This window comes from Triticum dicoccoides, chromosome 1B (genome assembly GCF_002162155.2).
Source record: "Triticum dicoccoides isolate Atlit2015 ecotype Zavitan chromosome 1B, WEW_v2.0, whole genome shotgun sequence".
Lineage (NCBI taxonomy): Eukaryota > Viridiplantae > Streptophyta > Magnoliopsida > Poales > Poaceae > Triticum > Triticum dicoccoides.
Window position 1 is genome coordinate 594,651,120 of NC_041381.1, and position 19,098 is coordinate 594,670,217.

At 50.4% G+C, this 19,098-nt stretch overlaps 2 protein-coding genes across 2 annotated transcripts; one reads left to right on the top strand and one right to left on the bottom strand.

The window, feature by feature from the left end:
• Positions 1 to 8,159: 8,159 nt before the first annotated feature.
• On the top strand, positions 8,160 to 11,053 carry LOC119348972. The gene is made up of 6 exons (XM_037616982.1): positions 8,160 to 8,414; positions 8,517 to 8,666; positions 8,747 to 9,005; positions 9,104 to 9,322; positions 10,317 to 10,459; positions 10,531 to 11,053. Exons 1-6 carry the CDS (start codon positions 8,160 to 8,162, stop codon positions 10,828 to 10,830), a joined length of 1,326 nt encoding a protein of 441 aa, XP_037472879.1. The 3' UTR covers positions 10,831 to 11,053.
• A 1,646-nt stretch (positions 11,054 to 12,699) lies between these two features.
• LOC119309625 lies at positions 12,700 to 13,644 on the bottom strand. Its single transcript, XM_037585599.1, has one exon. It carries the CDS (start codon positions 13,481 to 13,483, stop codon positions 13,097 to 13,099), a length of 387 nt encoding a protein of 128 aa, XP_037441496.1. The 5' UTR covers positions 13,484 to 13,644; the 3' UTR covers positions 12,700 to 13,096.
• Positions 13,645 to 19,098: the final 5,454 nt, after the last annotated feature.

The window sequence follows — 19,098 nt, forward strand, 5'->3', positions numbered from 1 at the left end:
TCAATCAAGGTGGCCTCCGAAGTACCACTCAACGACATAATAAATAACCGTGATGCCACGGGCCGGATTGCTAAGTGGGCCATAGAGCTCCTCCTATTCGACATTACATATAAACCACGGCGAGCCATTAAATCACAAGTACTGGCTGACTTCGTCGCCGAATGGACAGAAGTCGAACTCCCTAAAGAGTACGGCGCATAGTCCAATTGGATCATGCACTTTGACGGCACTAAAATGTTGGCTGGTCTAGGAGCAGGTGTTGTCTTGACATCCCCCACCGGAGATACGACCCAATACGTACTCAAAATACTATATACAGACTCCAACAATGCAGCCAAATACGAGGCTCTGTTGCATGGTCCTTCGGATGGCTGTCTCCATGGGCATCCAACGCCTAGAAGTGCGTGGGGATTCGAACCTCGCAATATCTCAAATAAATGGATACTTCGACGCCAAGGATCCAAAAATGGCGGCTTTTGTAATGTCGTCCTCCAAATGTCAGCTCGATTCGAGGGGCTTGAATTTCATCATGTGGTTCGAGAAAACAATCAAGTGGCGGATATCCTTGCCCGCATTGGCGCTAAGCGTGACCCCATCCCACCTAACATCTTCCTGGAAAGGTTGTTCAAGCCATCCGTGGTGTGGCAAGGGGAGACCGGCAATACTAGTCCGGATCGGACCACAAACCCAGATTCCGAACACACTGACATAGTCAGAGGCTCTTCCACCGAAATAACACCTTCGGCCCATCTGATCATGGCTGTCATCGCCTCATGGACCGAACCCTTCTTAGCCTACCTAAATAGGCAAGAACTCCCTGAGGATCAAAATGAGGCACGCTGCATTGTGCGGCGCTCTAAAGCCTACAAGGTCCACGAGGGAGAGCTTTATAAGAAAAGCGCTACCGGAGTACTTCAAAGATGTATCTCCGAAGAGGAAGGGTGGCAGCTCTTGGCTGAAATTCATGCTGGACTTGGCGGCCACTATGCCGCAGCTCGGGCCCTTGTAAGCAAGGCCTTCCGTACAGGTTTCTACTCGCCGAGAGCCCGAGCAGACGCACAGGACCTCGTCCAACATTGCGTCGGTTGCCAGCTCTTTTCCAACCAAAGCCATATGCCGCCCACCGCTCTCCAAACAATCCCCATAACTTGGCCCTTTGCGGTCTGGGGGCTCGATATGGTCGGACCTCTTAAAGGAGGAAGCCAAAAGAAAAAAATACTTGTTGGTCATGGTGGATAAATTCACCAAATGGATAGAGGCCAAACCAATTAAAACGGCCGAATCTAGACCAGTGATAGACTTCATATCAGGGGTCGTGCACCGCTATGGTGTCCCCCACAGCATCATCACCGATATGGCTCCAATTTCACAGCCGATGAGGTGAAAACTTGGTGCGGCAACATGGGCATTAAGCTCGATTACACCTCTGTCTATCACCCTCAAACAAACGGTCAAGTCGAACAAGCAAACGGTCTTATTATGAGCGGCATCAAACCCAAACTAGTGCGATCCCTGAAGGAATCAGACACGCACTGGGTCGAGGAGCTTGACTCCGTACTATGGGGGCTGCGGACCAGGCCAAATCGCACTACCGGATATACACCCTTCTTCATGGTGTACGGCGCAGAGGCGGTATTGCCCTGCGATATTATTCATGACTCACCTTGAGTGCGCATGTATGAAGAGAGAGAAGACGAGCTTGATCGGCAGGACAGTTTAGATGTCCTGGAGGAGGAGCGCGACGTCGCAAAAGCCCGTTCCGCATTTTATCAACAACAGGCTCGCAGGTATCAAAGCATAGAAGTACGGGCCAAAACTTATAACATTGGCGAACTCGTTCTACGCCTACCGGAGAAGAAAAAGGACAAGCTCAAGCCCAAGTGGGAGGGTCCCTTCATCATTGATAAAGTTCTCACCGGAGGAGCGTACCGCCTGTGTGATGCATTAGATAATCGACTCGAGCCGAACCCATGGAACGCGGCCAGACTCCGAAGATTCTACACCTAGCGTCGAACTCTTTGTTCGTCTCCTTCCCTCCGCACCCATTTTTTTAGTTATATCCTCTCTCTTTCTTATTATGGCTCTAATGCTTTAAGTGTGACTCGACTACAAACTCGTGACGCGCTAATCTTCAAGTATGTGCGCTCATTATACCTGGGGGCTTCCTATAGAGAAGCTTAATATAATTATCTTCCGGGCATCACGCCCACTGCATATGTGTCCCTTTTCCATATGTACCTTTTCTTCACCCTTATATGCATCGATATGACTTAAGTTTTGGCCAAGCTGGGTTGCCTGGCTCCTGTGTTTATGCCCTACGTTCCCGTTAGTTCGGCTAGGGCATAAGGGGAGCACCTCTGCGATTGTTACTGCCGGGTACTCCGGACGTGTACCTCAGACTGGGTGAAGCCGAAAGCTAGCGTTCTTAAGGGAATATTCGGTCGGTGAACTAAAGATGTTTTTACCTATTACAGTACAAACCCCCAGATGTTACATACACTGCGTTGTTGCCCGCAGTTCGGACATGCACATTAATCACCCTGTGCATTCGGTTTATTCGGTTTACATGGTTCGGTTTATATGGTTTTTCGGTTTGTACGGTATTAATACTTCGGTAAATACAGTATGAGAATAAAATATGGTTCGGTTTCAGTATATACCAAACTATTTCGGTATGGTTTCGATATATACCATAAAAACCAAAGTTGGCGCGAATTTGAAAATGATGTAATAATAATTTGCAAATTTATGACTCACACATACTATTTTACAAAAATAGTATATGACTATATATATATAAGTATATATGCATGAATTGACTCATTTGTTGATGGTTATGGACGTGCTTAGCATTTTAAAAAGAGAAAAATGAGTATGTTACAAGAAAAAATTACGTGCTTAGTAGTGAATTTGACTCATGTACAAGAAAAACGACAACTTGTATGGTTGTTCATCTCAAGAAATATAAATTTATTTTTTACTTTGGTTTATTCGATTAACCGTTTGGTTTTTCGGTATATACCATAAAAACCAAAGTTCAAATCTGTATGAAAAGTTCATACCGTACCGAAACCAGAAACCATAAAAACCATAAAATCGCTTTGGTTCGGTTTATTTTTGGTATGGTTTTTCGGTTCAGTTTTCAAATGCACAGAGTGACACATTAATGTATGCGTACCCAGGGAAAGGAAGCCTTAACGTAACTATTCTCTTTGGAAGATGTTTCTTACTATCCATGTAATATAACATAGCTAGTTGGATACTTGTCTGTTCAAGCAATTATGACCCCTACGCCTGGTTTCCACGCGTACCCCGGTTTATATAACTGAGCGGGTATTCGGAAACACTCCGGACTGTCGGGTTCGGAGGCTGAAGCGAAAAGGTCTGCCATGACAAATGATTTACAATCCGGCTAGGGACAAATATGTCAATTGAAGTACATAGTCACTTAGACTCCCATACTTCTTCTTCTATGCCATCCAACAGGCTGTCTAGCCTACAATCCTATTGGGAATACTTTGTGGCTAATCCTACCTAGTCATATACCAGACTAACGGGAATTTCATTCCCATCTGACCCTATAGATCTGACCCGGGCCATGTGATTCGGATCGAGCTTGGTATACCGTGTTTTTACCATGGCCCAAGCCTCCCTCGCACCTTGTCGACAGGCAGATATCTTCCATAGTCGGAAACGCTGCTGCGCTCCCTTGAGTAGTTGTACAAGCTCCCCCATGCTTCCTGGCAGGGAGGCGGATGGCCACAAGGCCTTGGCGACACCCTGCATCACCTACCGAACTTGTTCGTGCAGTTGCGAAAACTCTTGCAGCAGGTCGCCTGAGGATCCGGGCATCTCCTCTTAAGGACGACCAGTTAGCATACCTATAGACATAACTCTGTTAGCCCGTTTCTTCGTCGAACTATATAAAGGTTTGTTTGAGCACATACTAAAAATGCCGCGTTGAAGCCTTCTATTCTCCTTCACGAAGTTAGCTAGCTGGGCCCGAACATCTTTCAATTCTATGCTCAGTCGGGTATTGGCATCCTGGAGGTCGTTTTTCTCCCGCGTCACCCGTGTAAGTACGCGCTCGCCAGCGTCTAGTTGTCATTGAGCTCTTTGTTCGTCCTCTTGTAGGATCTCCGGATTCACTCCGGGATTATCTACGGAATCTATTGTCAGAGTTTGCAATGTGCCAAACACCAAATGGTACATGTAATTACGTTTTTTCTCGATAGAGAGCAATATTACTAGATGAGGCCTTCTTGGATTCCTCCATTTCAGCAGTTGCGACCCTTAGCTGGGCTTGACACTTCTCCAGCTCTTGAGACAAAAGGGTATTCTTCTCTGTAAGAACCTGTTCATACAAGGATACTTAAATGAGTTGTACCAACTGTTTCAAGTCTTAGGGGCTACTGATATACATAATTATCAGATTTTGCTTACCTGTATATCTTTTAAATACTGGTTTATGGCTCTAGCAAGCCCATCTTGAGCAGCTCGGATGTACGCGTCTCCCGAGTTGAAGGCGTTGAAAGCCTCTTCGGAAAAACTAGGGTCGTGAAGTGCGGCCCGCCGACGCCGATGGTTCATAGCGCTCTCCACCTCGGAATTTGTAGCGGATATTCTATCTGAATCCTCTATAGGAGGACCATCTAGTGTCGTCCCCGCTTTAGCCTCTACCCTCAAGACCGGTGCCGGAATTCGGCTGGTAGAGCCGTGACGGGCAGGATCCCCGGATATAGTCCGGCGAATGTTCTTTCTGCCAAGACACACCGAATATTGTTATATTTTAAGATGAAAATCATGGAGCATGTTTTAAACCATACATGGAGCATGTTTTAAACCATACCTCTTCGATGTGGCTCGGCCATGTCTCTGCTCGCTTTCCTTTTTGGAAGCCTACCCGGCTTGGGCACCCCTTGTTGGTGAGTCGCCACGGGTTCGGCATGGTGCGCCGATGACCTTCCTTTTATAGCATAATATATGTGCGGTGGGTAAGGTGGAAAGAGTGAATCCTTTTCGGAAGATAAGTCTCTTGTTTACTTACATGTGATGCAGCGAGGAGGCCGGGATAGTCGGCCATGATGGCAACCAAGGTTCCATCGCAGCTCGCCTGGTAAAACACCCTGTCGCCAAGCTCCACAAATATGTTTGGATCCTCTTAGAGTCCGGGGTCGAGGGCCCGGTTGTGGTCCTCTGGCTGTGGACACGGGCTATGGATCTCCCTCATAGCTTTCTGCATTTCCTGTTATGGACTAGCGAGGTAAATATTTGTGATGAAAGACTGCGGGAATGAATAGAGTTGAGTAAGAGAAAGCAACTCACCCAGCTAAGGGGGTTGTACATGGAAAATCCATCTTGTGGCTTAATGCGGATGAACTCCTCTTCTTCTCCTTTGTATAAATCGAACAGTATTTTTGCCAGAGCGGTGGCGGAGTCCGGAACTTTCCGACCACAGCGGGTGGCATCGTCTTCTCCGTTGAAGTGCCACATGGGACGCCCTCGATACTGGAGTGGATGTACCCCCCGCATTATGCATATTGACATGACCTCGATTATTTTCAATCCGGATTAGGCAAGCGTTTTTATCCTGCCCATCAATTGAAGGACCTCTCTGCTATCTTCCTTCTTGGGGCTCCGGGGACGCCAACTATGGCCCTTCTTCAACGGAGCATTTGTGAACTCAGGAAGACCCATTCGGATGGGGTCAGGAAGGGAGACGTCCTCTATATAAAACCACTCGGAAGACCAATCTTCGGATGTCTTCTTCGGAGTGCCGGATAGGTATCCGGTCTCGGCGATGTGCCATATTTCGGCTCCGCCCACTTGGAATATTGATCCCTCTTGATTGCGAGGGACGAGGCAGAACAACCTCTTCCATAGCTCGAAATGAACTTCACAACCCAGAAATAACTCACAAAGGGCGACATAACCTGCGATGTGTAGGATGGATCCAAGGGTGAAATTGTGCAACTGGAGGCCATAGTACTCCAGGAGCCCGTGAAGGAATGGATGGATTGGAAATCCGATGCCCCTCAGCAAGTAAGGGACAAGGCACACTCGCTCCCCCCTGGATGGGTTGGGAAAACTCTCCGCTTGCTCTCCACCGTCAAAGGTGGCTAACCCGACTCGAACAGGGACAAGATATGTAGGTGGAAGAAACCCCTGGGTCTGCAACTTCACCAATTGGCCGTGGGATACGGTACACTTCTCCCAATCACCTGGCTTGGTGCTGTAGGGGCGAGAGGAAGAGCTGCGGTGGCCGGCCATGATGGAATGGTTTTTTCGGGCGCGCTCTGATGAATCCTCGCTTGGGGAAGATGGTGTGATTTGGATATGAGGATCCCTGTCTCTTTAATAGACGATTTATTTACATGGTCAGGGTTGCAAGTGTAAAAATGCTCCGGCTTCTCGCATTCGCTCGACACATGGAGGCTGACACTATTAAGGTACAGAAGCCAATGAGTGCAACATTAGATGGGAAGCCGGACACTGCTCGTTACAACAGGTACTCTGGAGAATTCGGAGAAGGAACCCGCCTTGCAATGCCGAAGACAATCTGCGCGCCAGACTCATCGTCATTGAAGCCTGGTTCGGGGGCTACTGAGGGAGTCCTGGATTAAGGGGTCCTCGGACAGCCGGACTATATGTTTATGCCGGACTGTTGGACTATGAAGATACAAGATAGAAGACTTCGTTCCGTGTCCGGGTGGGACTCTCCTTTGTGTGAAAGGCAAGCTTGGCGATTCGGATATGTAGGTCCCCTTCTCTATAACCGACCTGATGTAACCCTAGCCCCCTCCAGTGTCTATATAAACCGGAGGGTTTAGTCCGTAGGACGACAATAATCATAATCATAGGCTAGCTTATAGGGTTTAGCCTCTATGATCTCGGGGTAGATCAACTCTTGTAATACTCATATCATCAAGATCAATCAAGTAGGAAGTAGGGTATTACCTCCATAGAGAGGGCCCGAACCTGGGTAAACTTCGTGTCCCCCGCCTTCTATTACCATTAGCCTTAGACGCACAGTTCGGGACCCCCTACCCGAGATCCGCCGGTTTTGACACCGACAGAAACCACCACAGACCCTTGCTTCCCCGTCATCACCACACCTGCAGAATTGGCTTTGGATGTTTGAGCTTCACTAACCCCTCCCCCTCGACTAACTGTCGTGCTCACTTTCTGCTGATATGTACTGGCAGTAGCAGGGAAATTGCTCTACAAGAACGGTCTGCACCGGGGGGGGGTTGGCGGTCATCTCGGTTCCCTCCATTCTGATTCCAATCCCCAAAACCATCCCTTCTGACAAAATTATTGGTTGTGTTGATTACCTGGGAAACTTCTGAAAGGAGGTCTGGGACACGCTTGGAAGCCCTGATCATAGCGATCATATGCAGGATCTCTGCCGAATCTTTGCATCGGCATCCGGTTGCCTCCACCTCCCCCATCTCTTCCACCACCACCACGCCCCGGTCCAAAGCGACCGGCCATGATCTCTTGTTTCTCGTTACTGACCACCACAACGACGCAAGGGGAAGCACACCGCAAGTGGGAAACCCTAGAACTCAAGAAGTGGTTGGAATCCACACCCCGGTTCCGACCAGGATATATGCCCCCCCCCCCTTTCTTGCGCCTTGAGAATTCACCCTTTTCAAGGCCCATGCCCCACTCATCCAGCCCAGGTCGGCCCACTATGCGAATAGAAACAAATAGACCCCCAGTTGTTTCAAAATCATCTCCTGTTGAGGATCCCAACCCGATGTTGTAGATCGAGTGAGTGGGTGTGGTTCAAAAAGGATGCGCCCCGATGCTGCCCGGCGTGTCCACCGACATTTGAGGGGCCATCGTTATGCATTGTACTGTAGTTGGATACTGTAGCACCACGGTAGAGGAGCCGGTTCCACTCTTAAAAGGGCTTCAGGTCCTAGTCTCACCCGTGTCTCGGGGTTCATGTACCGAGATGACACTAGACGCACTTTGCAGATCCTAGAACCATCTGCAAACTCGCATTCTTCCAAAGCTTCCCACTCAACGGCTGGCGCGTCTCCACGCGTCTCCCAATCCAACCATCAGTCCCAACCCAGGTGCACCACACCTCTCACTCCCTTCTAGCTTCCCCAGCCGCGAGCTCCCTCCGACCGAGCTCGCCCAAACGAATGGCAGCCACATCCGTCGCCTCCGCCCCGCGCCCGCTCCGCGCGACGCCGCGCCGGCATCCCGCCGTGCCCTGCCACCACCACCGCGCCGCCCCTCTGCACGCCCTCCGCAGGCCGCGCCTCTCCGTCTCGGCCTCCTCCGCCGAAGAAGCCAGCAGCGCCTCCTCCTCCTCCTCGTCCCGGTTCTACTTCAACTTCACCGGCTTCCCCTTCCCGCTCGGCCCCTTCCTCAACCGCCGCACCACCCGCACCGAGGTGATTGCTAACAGCCGCACCTCAGCCTGCTGCTCCCCGAACTCATCGCGTCACTGAGCTTGCTCTGTGAAGTCTGAAGTCTGAACTCCTCTCCGAATGCAGGCCGTCAAGGGCAGCGTATGGCTGTTCGAGCAGGAGCAGGCGCTGGGCTTCAGCAGCGTATCCACCAACACCCGCATGACCGTCGTCAGGCTCCGCTCCGGCGGGCTCTGGGTGCACGCCCCCATCGCCCCCACCAAGGAATGCATCCAGGTACGCTTCAGTTTCAGCAAAGGAAGCAACCGTTCGCGCGGCTCCTGTTCGACATTAATCCGATGCCATGCCATGCGCAGCTGATCAAGGAGCTGGGCGCGCCGGTGGAGCACATCGTGCTGCCGACCTTCGCGTACGAGCACAAGGTCTTCCTCGGGCCCTTCTCCAGGAAGTTCCCCAGGGCGCAGGTGTGGGTGGCGCCGCGCCAGTGGAGCTGGCCCGTCAACCTGCCGCTCGAGTTCTTCGGGGTCTTCCGCTCCAAGCCCCTCGAGGACGAGGACGACGCCACGCCCTGGGCCGCCGAGATCGAGCAGAAGGTGCTCAGCTCGCCGGAAGTTGGTATTCCCAGTTCCTCACTGCGCATTCTCATCTCTGAACACCATTGTGGGTGCATTGATGCACACATGATAATTCCCGTGTAAATTGGGTGCGTTCAGGGATTGGGCCGTATGTGGAGGTGGCGTTCTACCATAAGCCTTCCAGGACATTGCTGGTGACGGATGCTGTGATTTTTGTTCCTCGGCAGCCGCCCGATTGCATCAGCAAAGAGTCCTTGTTGGCAGCTGCCAAGAACGGCTTGGCAGTGAAGATATTGAGCAAAGGGAGAGAGGTTCCTGATGATCCCGTTGAGGACAACAAGCTGACCCGGCAGACAGGTACATACAATCTGATGCCATTTCTGAACTAATTGACATAAAGTGAAACAAGAATTAGCTGGAAACAGTGAGATCTTGAGTTCATGTTAGAATTGAGGTAGTGCAGTAGCACACTAGCTGCATTGTTTTCCACTAGATTCAGAGAAGTGTCTTCAGAAAATTGTCTATATTCACGTATTTCAGTTAGTTTTTCCACATTTTGAGAAGGAGCAACATTCAGTAGTCTAGTGTTTTAACTGGACTATAGTTGTGGAAGTACCTCTATTCAGAATCATACATTAAGTATCTGGAATTTGTAAAATGCAGAGTTCATGTTTTAAATAAGGTACTGTAGTAGAACACTGGATTGATTTCCATCTAGGGCTTTCTTGTTGTACTATAGTAGAACACTAGATTGATTTCCATCTAGGGCTCAGAAAAATGTTAGTGCAGAAACTTGTCCATGTTCACTTATTAACTTCGGTTAGCCTCTTCGAATTTAAAAGGTAGCAATATTAAGTAGGAAGGTCCTTTTGCCAGTATCTCTGTGGTGTTCTATTGCTTAGGGCTTTCTGTATCTGAACGCTGTTAGATGACATTCTGTCAATCTCTGTCTTCAGCGATTCCTGTTGCTTAGGGCTTTCTGTATCTGAATGCTGTTAGATGACAATCTTTTGTGTTCAGCGATTCCATTTGCAGTACGAAGGCTCTAACATCGTAGCATCATCACACAGCATGTAAACAACCAAATACAGCCACAAAAGCATCATAATCAGGTTTTTAAGAAAAAGCAGAGTTCACTTGTGGGATTTTATCCATCCGCATGCATCATAGAAAGCTGTATTTCTAGTTCTCCAGATTGTCCAGCAAATAGCTACACCGCCAGAAAGGATGAGCTTTTGTTGGTTTTTAGGAAAAGAATTTAATGAGCCCCAAACCAGATGTACCTATCGCATTGCATATTCGAATCGACAATATCGATATTGTTACAGTAACCTGGTCTATGTTCCAACAGGATGGGAGAGGATGGTACTTCAAATACTGTTTCTCGGCCCCTCAAATCTTCTTGAGCCAAATGCGAGTTTCGCTCAAATGTCACAGAAACTGATCGTTTCACCAATTGTCAAGACACTCGTCTTCAGCAAAGTTCCGGAGAAGGTATGCATGTGGATGCACTCCTTTTTACACTGGACTTTCCTGCTAAATAGCATCACCTGCTTCTTGTGCAGGTGAGGGACTGGGTGGACAGGATCGCGGCGGACTGGCCGTTCCGACGGATCATCCCGGCGCACTTCGCCGCCCCAATCAACGCGAGCCGGTCCGACTTCCTGGCCGCCTTCGCCTTCCTCGACGAGTTCCTCCCGGACCGCCCCGCCGCGTCGCCCGGCCTGCCCCTCATCTTCGCCTCGCTCATGGGCAAGGCGGCCAGCTACTTCCCGCCGGACGACATGAAGACCCTCTCGTCGCTCGACGACTTCCTGGTCTCCGTCGGCGCAGTCAAGAAGACCGTCTCCGGAAGGAAGCGATGATACGTACCGCAGAAACCGCTGCGCTGTGCATAGTTTTGTCAAGAAATGAAATGTCACTGGCTGCTGCTGTAATAGATGATTTATCCACATTGTTGCAGAATGCGTGTATAGAGTTAGTTACTACCTAGATTATATAGTAGTACGACGAAATGGTTACAGTTTTCAATAGAAATTTGTGATCCGAAAGCTAGGATCGGCCAGGATACAGTGAAACATTTGCCATTGTGTGCATCTTGTTGCAGTTGACAGTACACATTTTCGTTGGCCGGCCCCCGGGCGGAGGGCACGGACGAGTGAACTGCTGCGACGGCACAAGATTGGGATGATATGCACGGTCGGTCGGGAGTTACTCCGCGGCCCGACCGATCCAGTTTCCGCTGAGTAAATGCACGGGGGCTGCCTCCATGAGCCGGCACACGCGGAGTGAAGTGAAGTACACGGGAGCTGCAATGCACCACGTTCACGCGGCAGACAGTTACCTCATTAACCAGCACGTACGTAAGTAGCTTGTTTTTTCTAACACAGACGCAAGCGCTCGTACATACATGCATACACTCACCTCTAAGAACGCGCGCGCACACACACCCTACCCTTATGAGCACCTTCGTGAGACTGAGCCGGCATATCATCTCGAAATTTATGAAGTCACCGTAGACGCCTCACCGTCGATGGAAACGTCTCCTTCCACTGAAAGCGCATCGCCGGAAATCCTGAAAGGACTTGAACCCTGGTGGGCTCGGGATACCACTGTCCCTCCATCCAACCACAGGTTGGTTCGCCGCTTGTTGAGTACCCTATCATGTGTACCGCAGTCAGCCTTGTTGTACCACGTAGCAGTACATCAGTTTTTTTTCCCTGAGGGGAATTTTTTTTTTACACTATCCTGAGGGGAAGTACATCAGTTGTTGTAAGACGTACGTGTACATCATTTTCGGTTCATGGCTAGAAAGTGGGCTGGTACTACTCCGGTACTTCTGTTGATGGGCTCAACCTCAACGTTTAGCTTTCGAGGTTTTAATAAACATGAATTATTTGGCTATCTCGCCAATCTACATGCATCATCTGTTTTTTTTTAAGCAGATCTATATGCATCATCTGTTTTTTTTAGAGAGAATATGCATCATCTGTTGACGCAGGAGGTCGGTAATAAATGTCCCATTTAAGGAAAGATGGAGCCTTGGCAGTTGGCACCGAAGACAGCACGTACGGGTAAATGCAATGGCAATGTAACTTCAAAAAAAAATGAAAACGGTAGCGGTGTAGCACCACTACACGTGGGCACAGTAGTTAGTAGTTACAGTAGTACTCGTGACTTGTCCTACTCACAAAGTCAGAGGCCTCACTGCGTGTCCGTATCCCTGTCAGACCCAGGCCAGGTAGTTAAGTTAGTTACCACGGCCACAAGTCAGAATGAAGTCATCATCACAAGTCAAAATTACTCCACTGTAACTTCGCAATGCAGATCGAAATTAACCACGAGCGAGCGAAATTAATGCCACGCAACGCAAGGCCGAGACGGAGGCAGACAGACGGTGGTGCGCCATTAAACCTCCTCCAACCTTGCCTCGCCGTCACAGGGAGGGGCAGCGCACATTAAACCCCAGCGGCGCGGCCCGGCCGCCGACCGCCGTCCGCCGACGCCGTCCGCGGCCGTGGCAATGAGAGCGCACAGTGCAAAACGCTGCCACGGATGACCTCGTCTTCTGGTGGTCAGATACAGGGCACGCCAAGCCTGACCTCATTTTCTTTCTGTTTAAGAACGGAACGGAACGGATACGTGTGAAAGAGAAGAAAAATAATGGCATGGCGTCGCGCCGGTGTCCACGCCGTCAGCCACAGTGAGAAATTGACAATCGAGCGGACGTCACGTCGGCGGCGGCGCAAAAACTTGCGGTTTTTTCTTCCTTTGCATTGATTGATGGCGCGAGCCGGGTAACGGCGAAATTATGCTACAAGACTAGAGCAAAAATGACACGAAAGAACCAAGAATTCCGAGGAGGAAGAAGAAGAAGAAGAACTGGCCTATACATATGCTATATCTATGTTACTGGCACGCAGAGATGTATGAGCAAGCAGGCAGGCGTCGATCGATCGATCCTCCATTGTAAGTCCTTTCCGGCCGGGCAGTCGAGCGGGTGCGCCGCCGCGGAAAGCAGGAACAAGAGAGGACGATCGATCCTTTCCTCGCTGAAGAACCCAGTCGGCCGCCTGCCGGTGATCCGTCCAAGAAAGCAAGAACTGACCCCGCCGTCGTCGCCGGCCCGCCTCAGTTGTGCAGCGGGTTGGGGCCCGTGGGGACGCGCCGCTTGGAGACTCCGTAGCGCATGTCGACCTCGTCGCGGCCCGGCGGGGGCAGCGGCACCGCGGGCGCGCCCTGCTGCTGGTGGTGGCGGTGGTGGCCGCCGTGGCGGTGCCGCGCGCCTCCCCTCAGGGCGCGCCGCCTGATCAGGTGCAGCTCCTCGCACCACGCCGGGCGCGGGCCAGCGCGCGGGTTGCACATCCTGGCGAGGACCGCCTCGTCGGCGGCCGTCAGCTCCGCGGGGCTCGCGCTCCCGCGTCCTGGCGGTGGCGGTGGCGGCGGCGGGGCGGAGCAGAGGAGGAGCAGGGACGCCAAGAAGAGGAGGCGGAGGGCGCAGGAGCAAGAACGCGCCATGGCTGCGCCGGCGCACGCGGGCGCGACTGGCCCGCCTGTCTTGCGTCGCTCCGGCGGTTCTTGGAGGGCGGAATGGTGGCTCGGGGAGCGCGCGCGCGGCGAGGGGCGGCCGGGCAGGCGAGAGGTGGAAGGGGCCTAGCTGTGGCGAGCGGGGGGCTTGAGCCGAGAGGGACGCGGTGGAAATTGGTCTGGGAGGGTGCGGTTGGCTTTAAAGGCAGCGGCGTGAGGTGCATGAGGAGCTGGAAAACAGAGACGGCGAAAGGAGAAGTCAAGCCAAGCTATTGCACGTATCTGGGGATCCCGACCCCCCAACTGATTTAGGGGCAGGCAAAGAGCAAGTTATGCAAAAGGGGCGAACTTTTTTTTCTAGTAATACATGTCTCGTTAATAAAATAAAAATTCGCTTACAAGCCACTTAAACATCGACATTACAGGACTGGAAAGATAGGATAATCTTATGAAAAACCCAGCGCATATCCCTCTCCACTAAAAAAAGGCAGATCACCTCTTCACCCCAGCTCGAGGCGGCTCCATACTGATCAGCAGCTTTACGGACCTTCAAAGTAGTTTGCCTGAAACAAAACCATTGCCCTTGAAAGAATCAGACTGGAGGAACGTGTCCCCGGACACGCCATCAAACTTCAGAACTGACACCCCCGCACGACTACGGCGTCGGAGGAGGAAACTAGAACTACCAGCCTCCAATCATAGACCCAGCACAAGATGCACCATCTTTCAGCTGTCACTTGCATACACAAGCGTCTGCGCGTGCTCTTGGATGACAAAACCTCCCTGCTCCACTATGACGTCGAAGACAACGCCGCAATAATGGGGACGGAGCAGTAGGAGAGACACACCTGATGGAGTCGCCACCGCCGCCGCCTCGCCGACACCATCCATGAACCTTAACGCCGCCGATCTGAAAGATCGACAAACACAAGATGCCATCAACTCCGAGACGCCGCCATGAAGGGCACCGCCGGTGTGGGAGGGAAGTTGAGGCGGATTTATTCGTCCGGGCGCCGCTCCCACCACCCCAACGGCGCACCACGACCTACAAATCCAAACCATAACTACAAAGCGGAGGAACAGGCCCCCCCTTCCTCCTGCCGCCGGAGCAGCAGCCGGAGGAGAGGGGGCCATCGCCCTCGCAGTGGAGATCGGTGGAAAAAGAGATCGCCTCCCTAGTCGCCTCCTGGTGGCGGCTAGGGTAGGAAAACGTTTTGTTTCGGTTCAGAAAAGGGCGACCCTCTGGACTCGAAAAAGCTACTTCCTCCATGCAATAATGTAAGACGTTTTTTTATGATAGTGTCAAAAAACATCGTATATTATGGGACGGAGTAGTAGATAACTAACTGTTCGTGTATTGTAATTATGTGATTACGGGTCAAAAATGGACGTATGTGCTTGTTGAATCTTTTTATATTGTTACGTATCAAAAATAGTTGGCAATTTAATTTGCTTGCTGACTTATCAAATAAAACTCAAACCGATAAGACGTGGGGCAATTGAGACAACTTTCATGCAAAAACCTGTAGGAGAAAAGCGGAAGGAGGACATGAAATGCGGAGGGAGAGGGAGAGGGCGGAATAGGGAGAGGGGGGAACAAGGCAGGTTAGAAAGCTTATAAATTATTTAACTGCTTGTGTATTGTAATGATGTGATTACGAATCAAACATGGGCGTGTGTATTGTATATTGTTATAGCATTTTTTCTTTGGAATCCTCTTGATTCGTGATATAGGTTGTTGATATCGCCTTCGTTTTCTCCGGAAGTCGTGACATATTCACCGATGATAGCTGGGGTTTAAGGTTAGTGTTCTTCGGGGTGTAAGGTCCATACGCCACCTGGACTTATAATAACGGTTAGTGGTTTTTCACTACTGGTGGTGGTTCAAGTAGGATGCGATGGAGTGGGGCTGGGATGAGCTGGCGCGTTGATCAATGCTAAGACTATGAAAATGACAACGAGAGGTTGTGGCAAAGAGGTGGTGCTGATTCAGCAACCACAACCGACAATAGAATGGGAGAAGGTAAGGGCGTCGGACTATGAGAAAGAAGACATTATATCATAACGGAGGAAAATGGATAAGGAGAGGCCCGTCTAGGTCTCTACGCCAATGACACGTGGGGTTTCAGTGCTAGAGATGGTTCGAGAAGAAGGAAAGAAGTGTGTTAGGGCGATAGAGCAACCAAGTTTTTTGGATTGAAGGAGGCAGTGGAGAAAAGTCGTGTATCTTGATTTGACGAGCTAATCAAATCACACTTGACTCACAGGTGGGAACTCAATTTTGTCTTGCTGCAATAGATTTCGGGTTATATCAAAGGGTGCCATTCATCACACGTACTATTCAAATGTTGCTATAAGTATCACCAACTATTTACTACGACACTGACAACATAACAATCTCGCCCAAAAATGGTTACTTTGACAATTAAGCAGCTAGCGTAAGCCCTAAGATATATGGGTCCATCCACATTAAGTTGATTGGGATTGGTTTTTTCTTATATCCAAGTCTGATTCTAAAAGATGGAACGTCAATTTAGTGAAACACACAACCTCAAGTTCTTTCTTTTTTTACTAAGATACACTTTTTCTGGAAAATAAGTTGCTATATCCAGTATCCTAAACTATGCTAAAGCCACCCTTTTCTGAAATGTGGCGAGAATCAAAGACTTGTGTCTTAATTTGGAAACCTAATCAAGTCATAAAAGACTCACAGATGGGCACTCAATTTTTCCCCTTGCTGTAGCAAATATTGGATTATATCATCAAGGGTGTCATTCATGACACACACATACACAATCGTTGCAATAAATATCACCAACTATTTAGTACAACGCCGGCAACATAACAATCTCATCAAAAACATGGTTTACATTGACTTGGACAATTAAACAACTAGCATAGTAAGATATATAACGGCCCATCTACATTTAACTCGGCCGAGGTTGATTTTCTTATACCATCCGAGTCGGTTCCAAAAATTGCAGCGCTAGTTTCAAGTGTTTCTTTTACTATAAGTACACTTTTCTGGAAAAAAAAGTTGCAGTTTTGAGCAACGCTGTTTCCTGAAATGCATTTACATGTAACAAAATTCTCAAGCGAACCAACGGAAGATATAGATATTACCTCTTCTCTTTTGGGGGGAATATGCTAGTTATGGCAAAGGCAATAATAAATCGCATGTATTTTTGGAGAGTTCCGTGAGACCCATGCCACCAAGAAGCCCTGAGATCCGCCTACTTCCCGGCTCGTCCAAAAACTGCCCGGGCAGCCGTTTCACCTCACCTCTGTCGGCAAGCCTTCCTTGCGCTGCCGTGTGGGAAGAAGAAGACGCAAAACCGTATGTAGGGTCCAAGCTCCCAAGTTTTGCCATCCCCAGCTGGTCATCGTGAAGGTGCGGGGAGAAACGGCCGTGAAACCCTCGTCTCGGCCGGGCCGTGCGTGGCCGCGGAGCCCGCCGCACCGGCCGGTGAGCGCGGCGGCGACGGGCGCGCAGACGCGATCCCGGCGGAATGCTGTCGCTCTGGATGTAACGTGTGACCTGCGTGCCGTGTTGACGCACGCCAGGGCCATGTACCGCTCACTCTCCAACGAAGTGGATGCGATCGCTGTGCGGGTCGGGGCACGCGGTGAGATTGATGTCGACTCCCCGTTTGTGATGGCAGACATGATCTGAGACCTGAGTGTAGAGCAACTTCTGTTGCCCGCGCAGTGTGAATGAAGGATGCACTAAAATCGTGGTACACAAACGTCAACGGGCACAAGACAAGCAAGATTTCTCTGATGCTGCTACCAGCCGTGTCAATCACTACGATGGCGTGGGCGAGTGAAAGGGAAGTCGGGCTTCTCTACAATCTGTACACGCGATCAAATGGCAGCTTCATTTATACAAACAGAGATTGTTGATTACATACAATGGTCCTGATTATCTCAGAAACTTCGTTAAACTAGCCAGCATGACCCAGGATCATTTTCCGATGATTTTGCCAGAACATGAGCTGCCATATTACATGACCGATTACCATGAGTACAGAAAGAAGATACAAACTTTAGAGCATCTCCAACAGCCGCGCTAAACAAACGCCGCGCCGCAAATTAGGCCATTTTAGCGCGCGCGCAACCCGGCGGGTGGCTCCAGCGGGCGCGCAGTAACCGCGCGCGCTATAAGGAGTTGGGCGCGCGGTCGGATTCGCTATCTCGCGCGGTGTATTTGGGGCGCCCGCTTCCGCGCGCGGCACACTCGAGCGCTCGCGCCGCACTCTCTCCTCTTTGCCTCCTACGCCCCGCGCGCGCCGTCACCCCGCTCACCCCATTGTACAGCCGCGACCCCTCCCCCATCGCCGCCGCCGCCGCCGGAAACCCTAGCGTGGGGAGCGTTGGCGTCGCCACCGCCGGAGCTCCGCCGAGCATCGGCCTCGCGCGCAGCCTCTTCTTGCCGCCGCGGATGACCACGGCGACGGGTGGCATCGCGCCGCCGCCGCCCCCTCGAAGCTCCCCAATGCGGCGCGGCCGAAGAAGGGCAAGACATCCGCGAAGAAGAACAAGGCGGCGGACGGCTCCGGTAACTCGAAGGCGAGAGGAAAGAAGCTTGCAGGGCGTTTGATGGGCGCGGCGGCTACCGAAGCACCGGCGAGCTCACTCGTTGAGCCGGCCACCGACGCGCACCACGTGTTTGACCAAATGCCCCCAAGGTAAAAAAAATCCAACTTTTATTTTCTTGTTATTTTTTCAATGCATCATATAGATAGCTTATTTGCATTGTTCAAAAAACTTTGTAGTCTCAACGATGATGCATACATATCAACTATGGGTGTTGGCTCCAACAATATGCATTGGTCTCAAACCAATGACATCCATTTCGAAGACCATGAGTTTGAGGTGGACGAGGAGGGTGAGGGCATTGTCGACGCGCCGAAAGGAAGAGCGGGCAATTACACCAACAAAGATGACATCTTTCTATGCAATACTTGGTTGCAAGTGAGGGATCCATCCATTGGAGGTGATCAAAGTAGAGATGCTTATTGGGGGCGGATGAAAGAACACTTTGATGCTCACAACGTGAGTGGAATTGACCGCTCCGAGAGATCACTTCGGTCCCGATGGTCGACAATCAACTCGGATTGTCAAAAGTGGGCGGCCGCACAAAAGGCGGTTGACAAGTTGAATCAAAGTGGCACAAATGAGGACGATAGAGTAAGTGGCATTTCATACATGTTCATCATACTTGTTTTTGGTGTCCGAAGTGCTAACTTGTTTTGTTTTTCTTGTAGTACAACATTGCACAAAACTTGTTCAAAGAAGAGGAGAGGAAAACCAAGAAGGGGAAGATCAAGAAAGGAAGGGTCTTTACCTTGCCTCATTGCTACAAGTTGTTGAAGGATGATGAGAAATGGAAGAAGCGTGAAGATTTGGATGATTTGTATTTGAGCAACAAACGCAAGCGAACAATTGAGTTGAATGATGATGATGAGGAGGAGGAGGAGGATGCATCAAGTGATGACGGCAAGAGAAGCCCCACACCCAACTCGGTTTCATACTCGAAGCCAAAACGACCGGATGGATGCAAGAAAGACAAAACCGAAAAGAAGAAGAGGAAAGGAGATGATGAG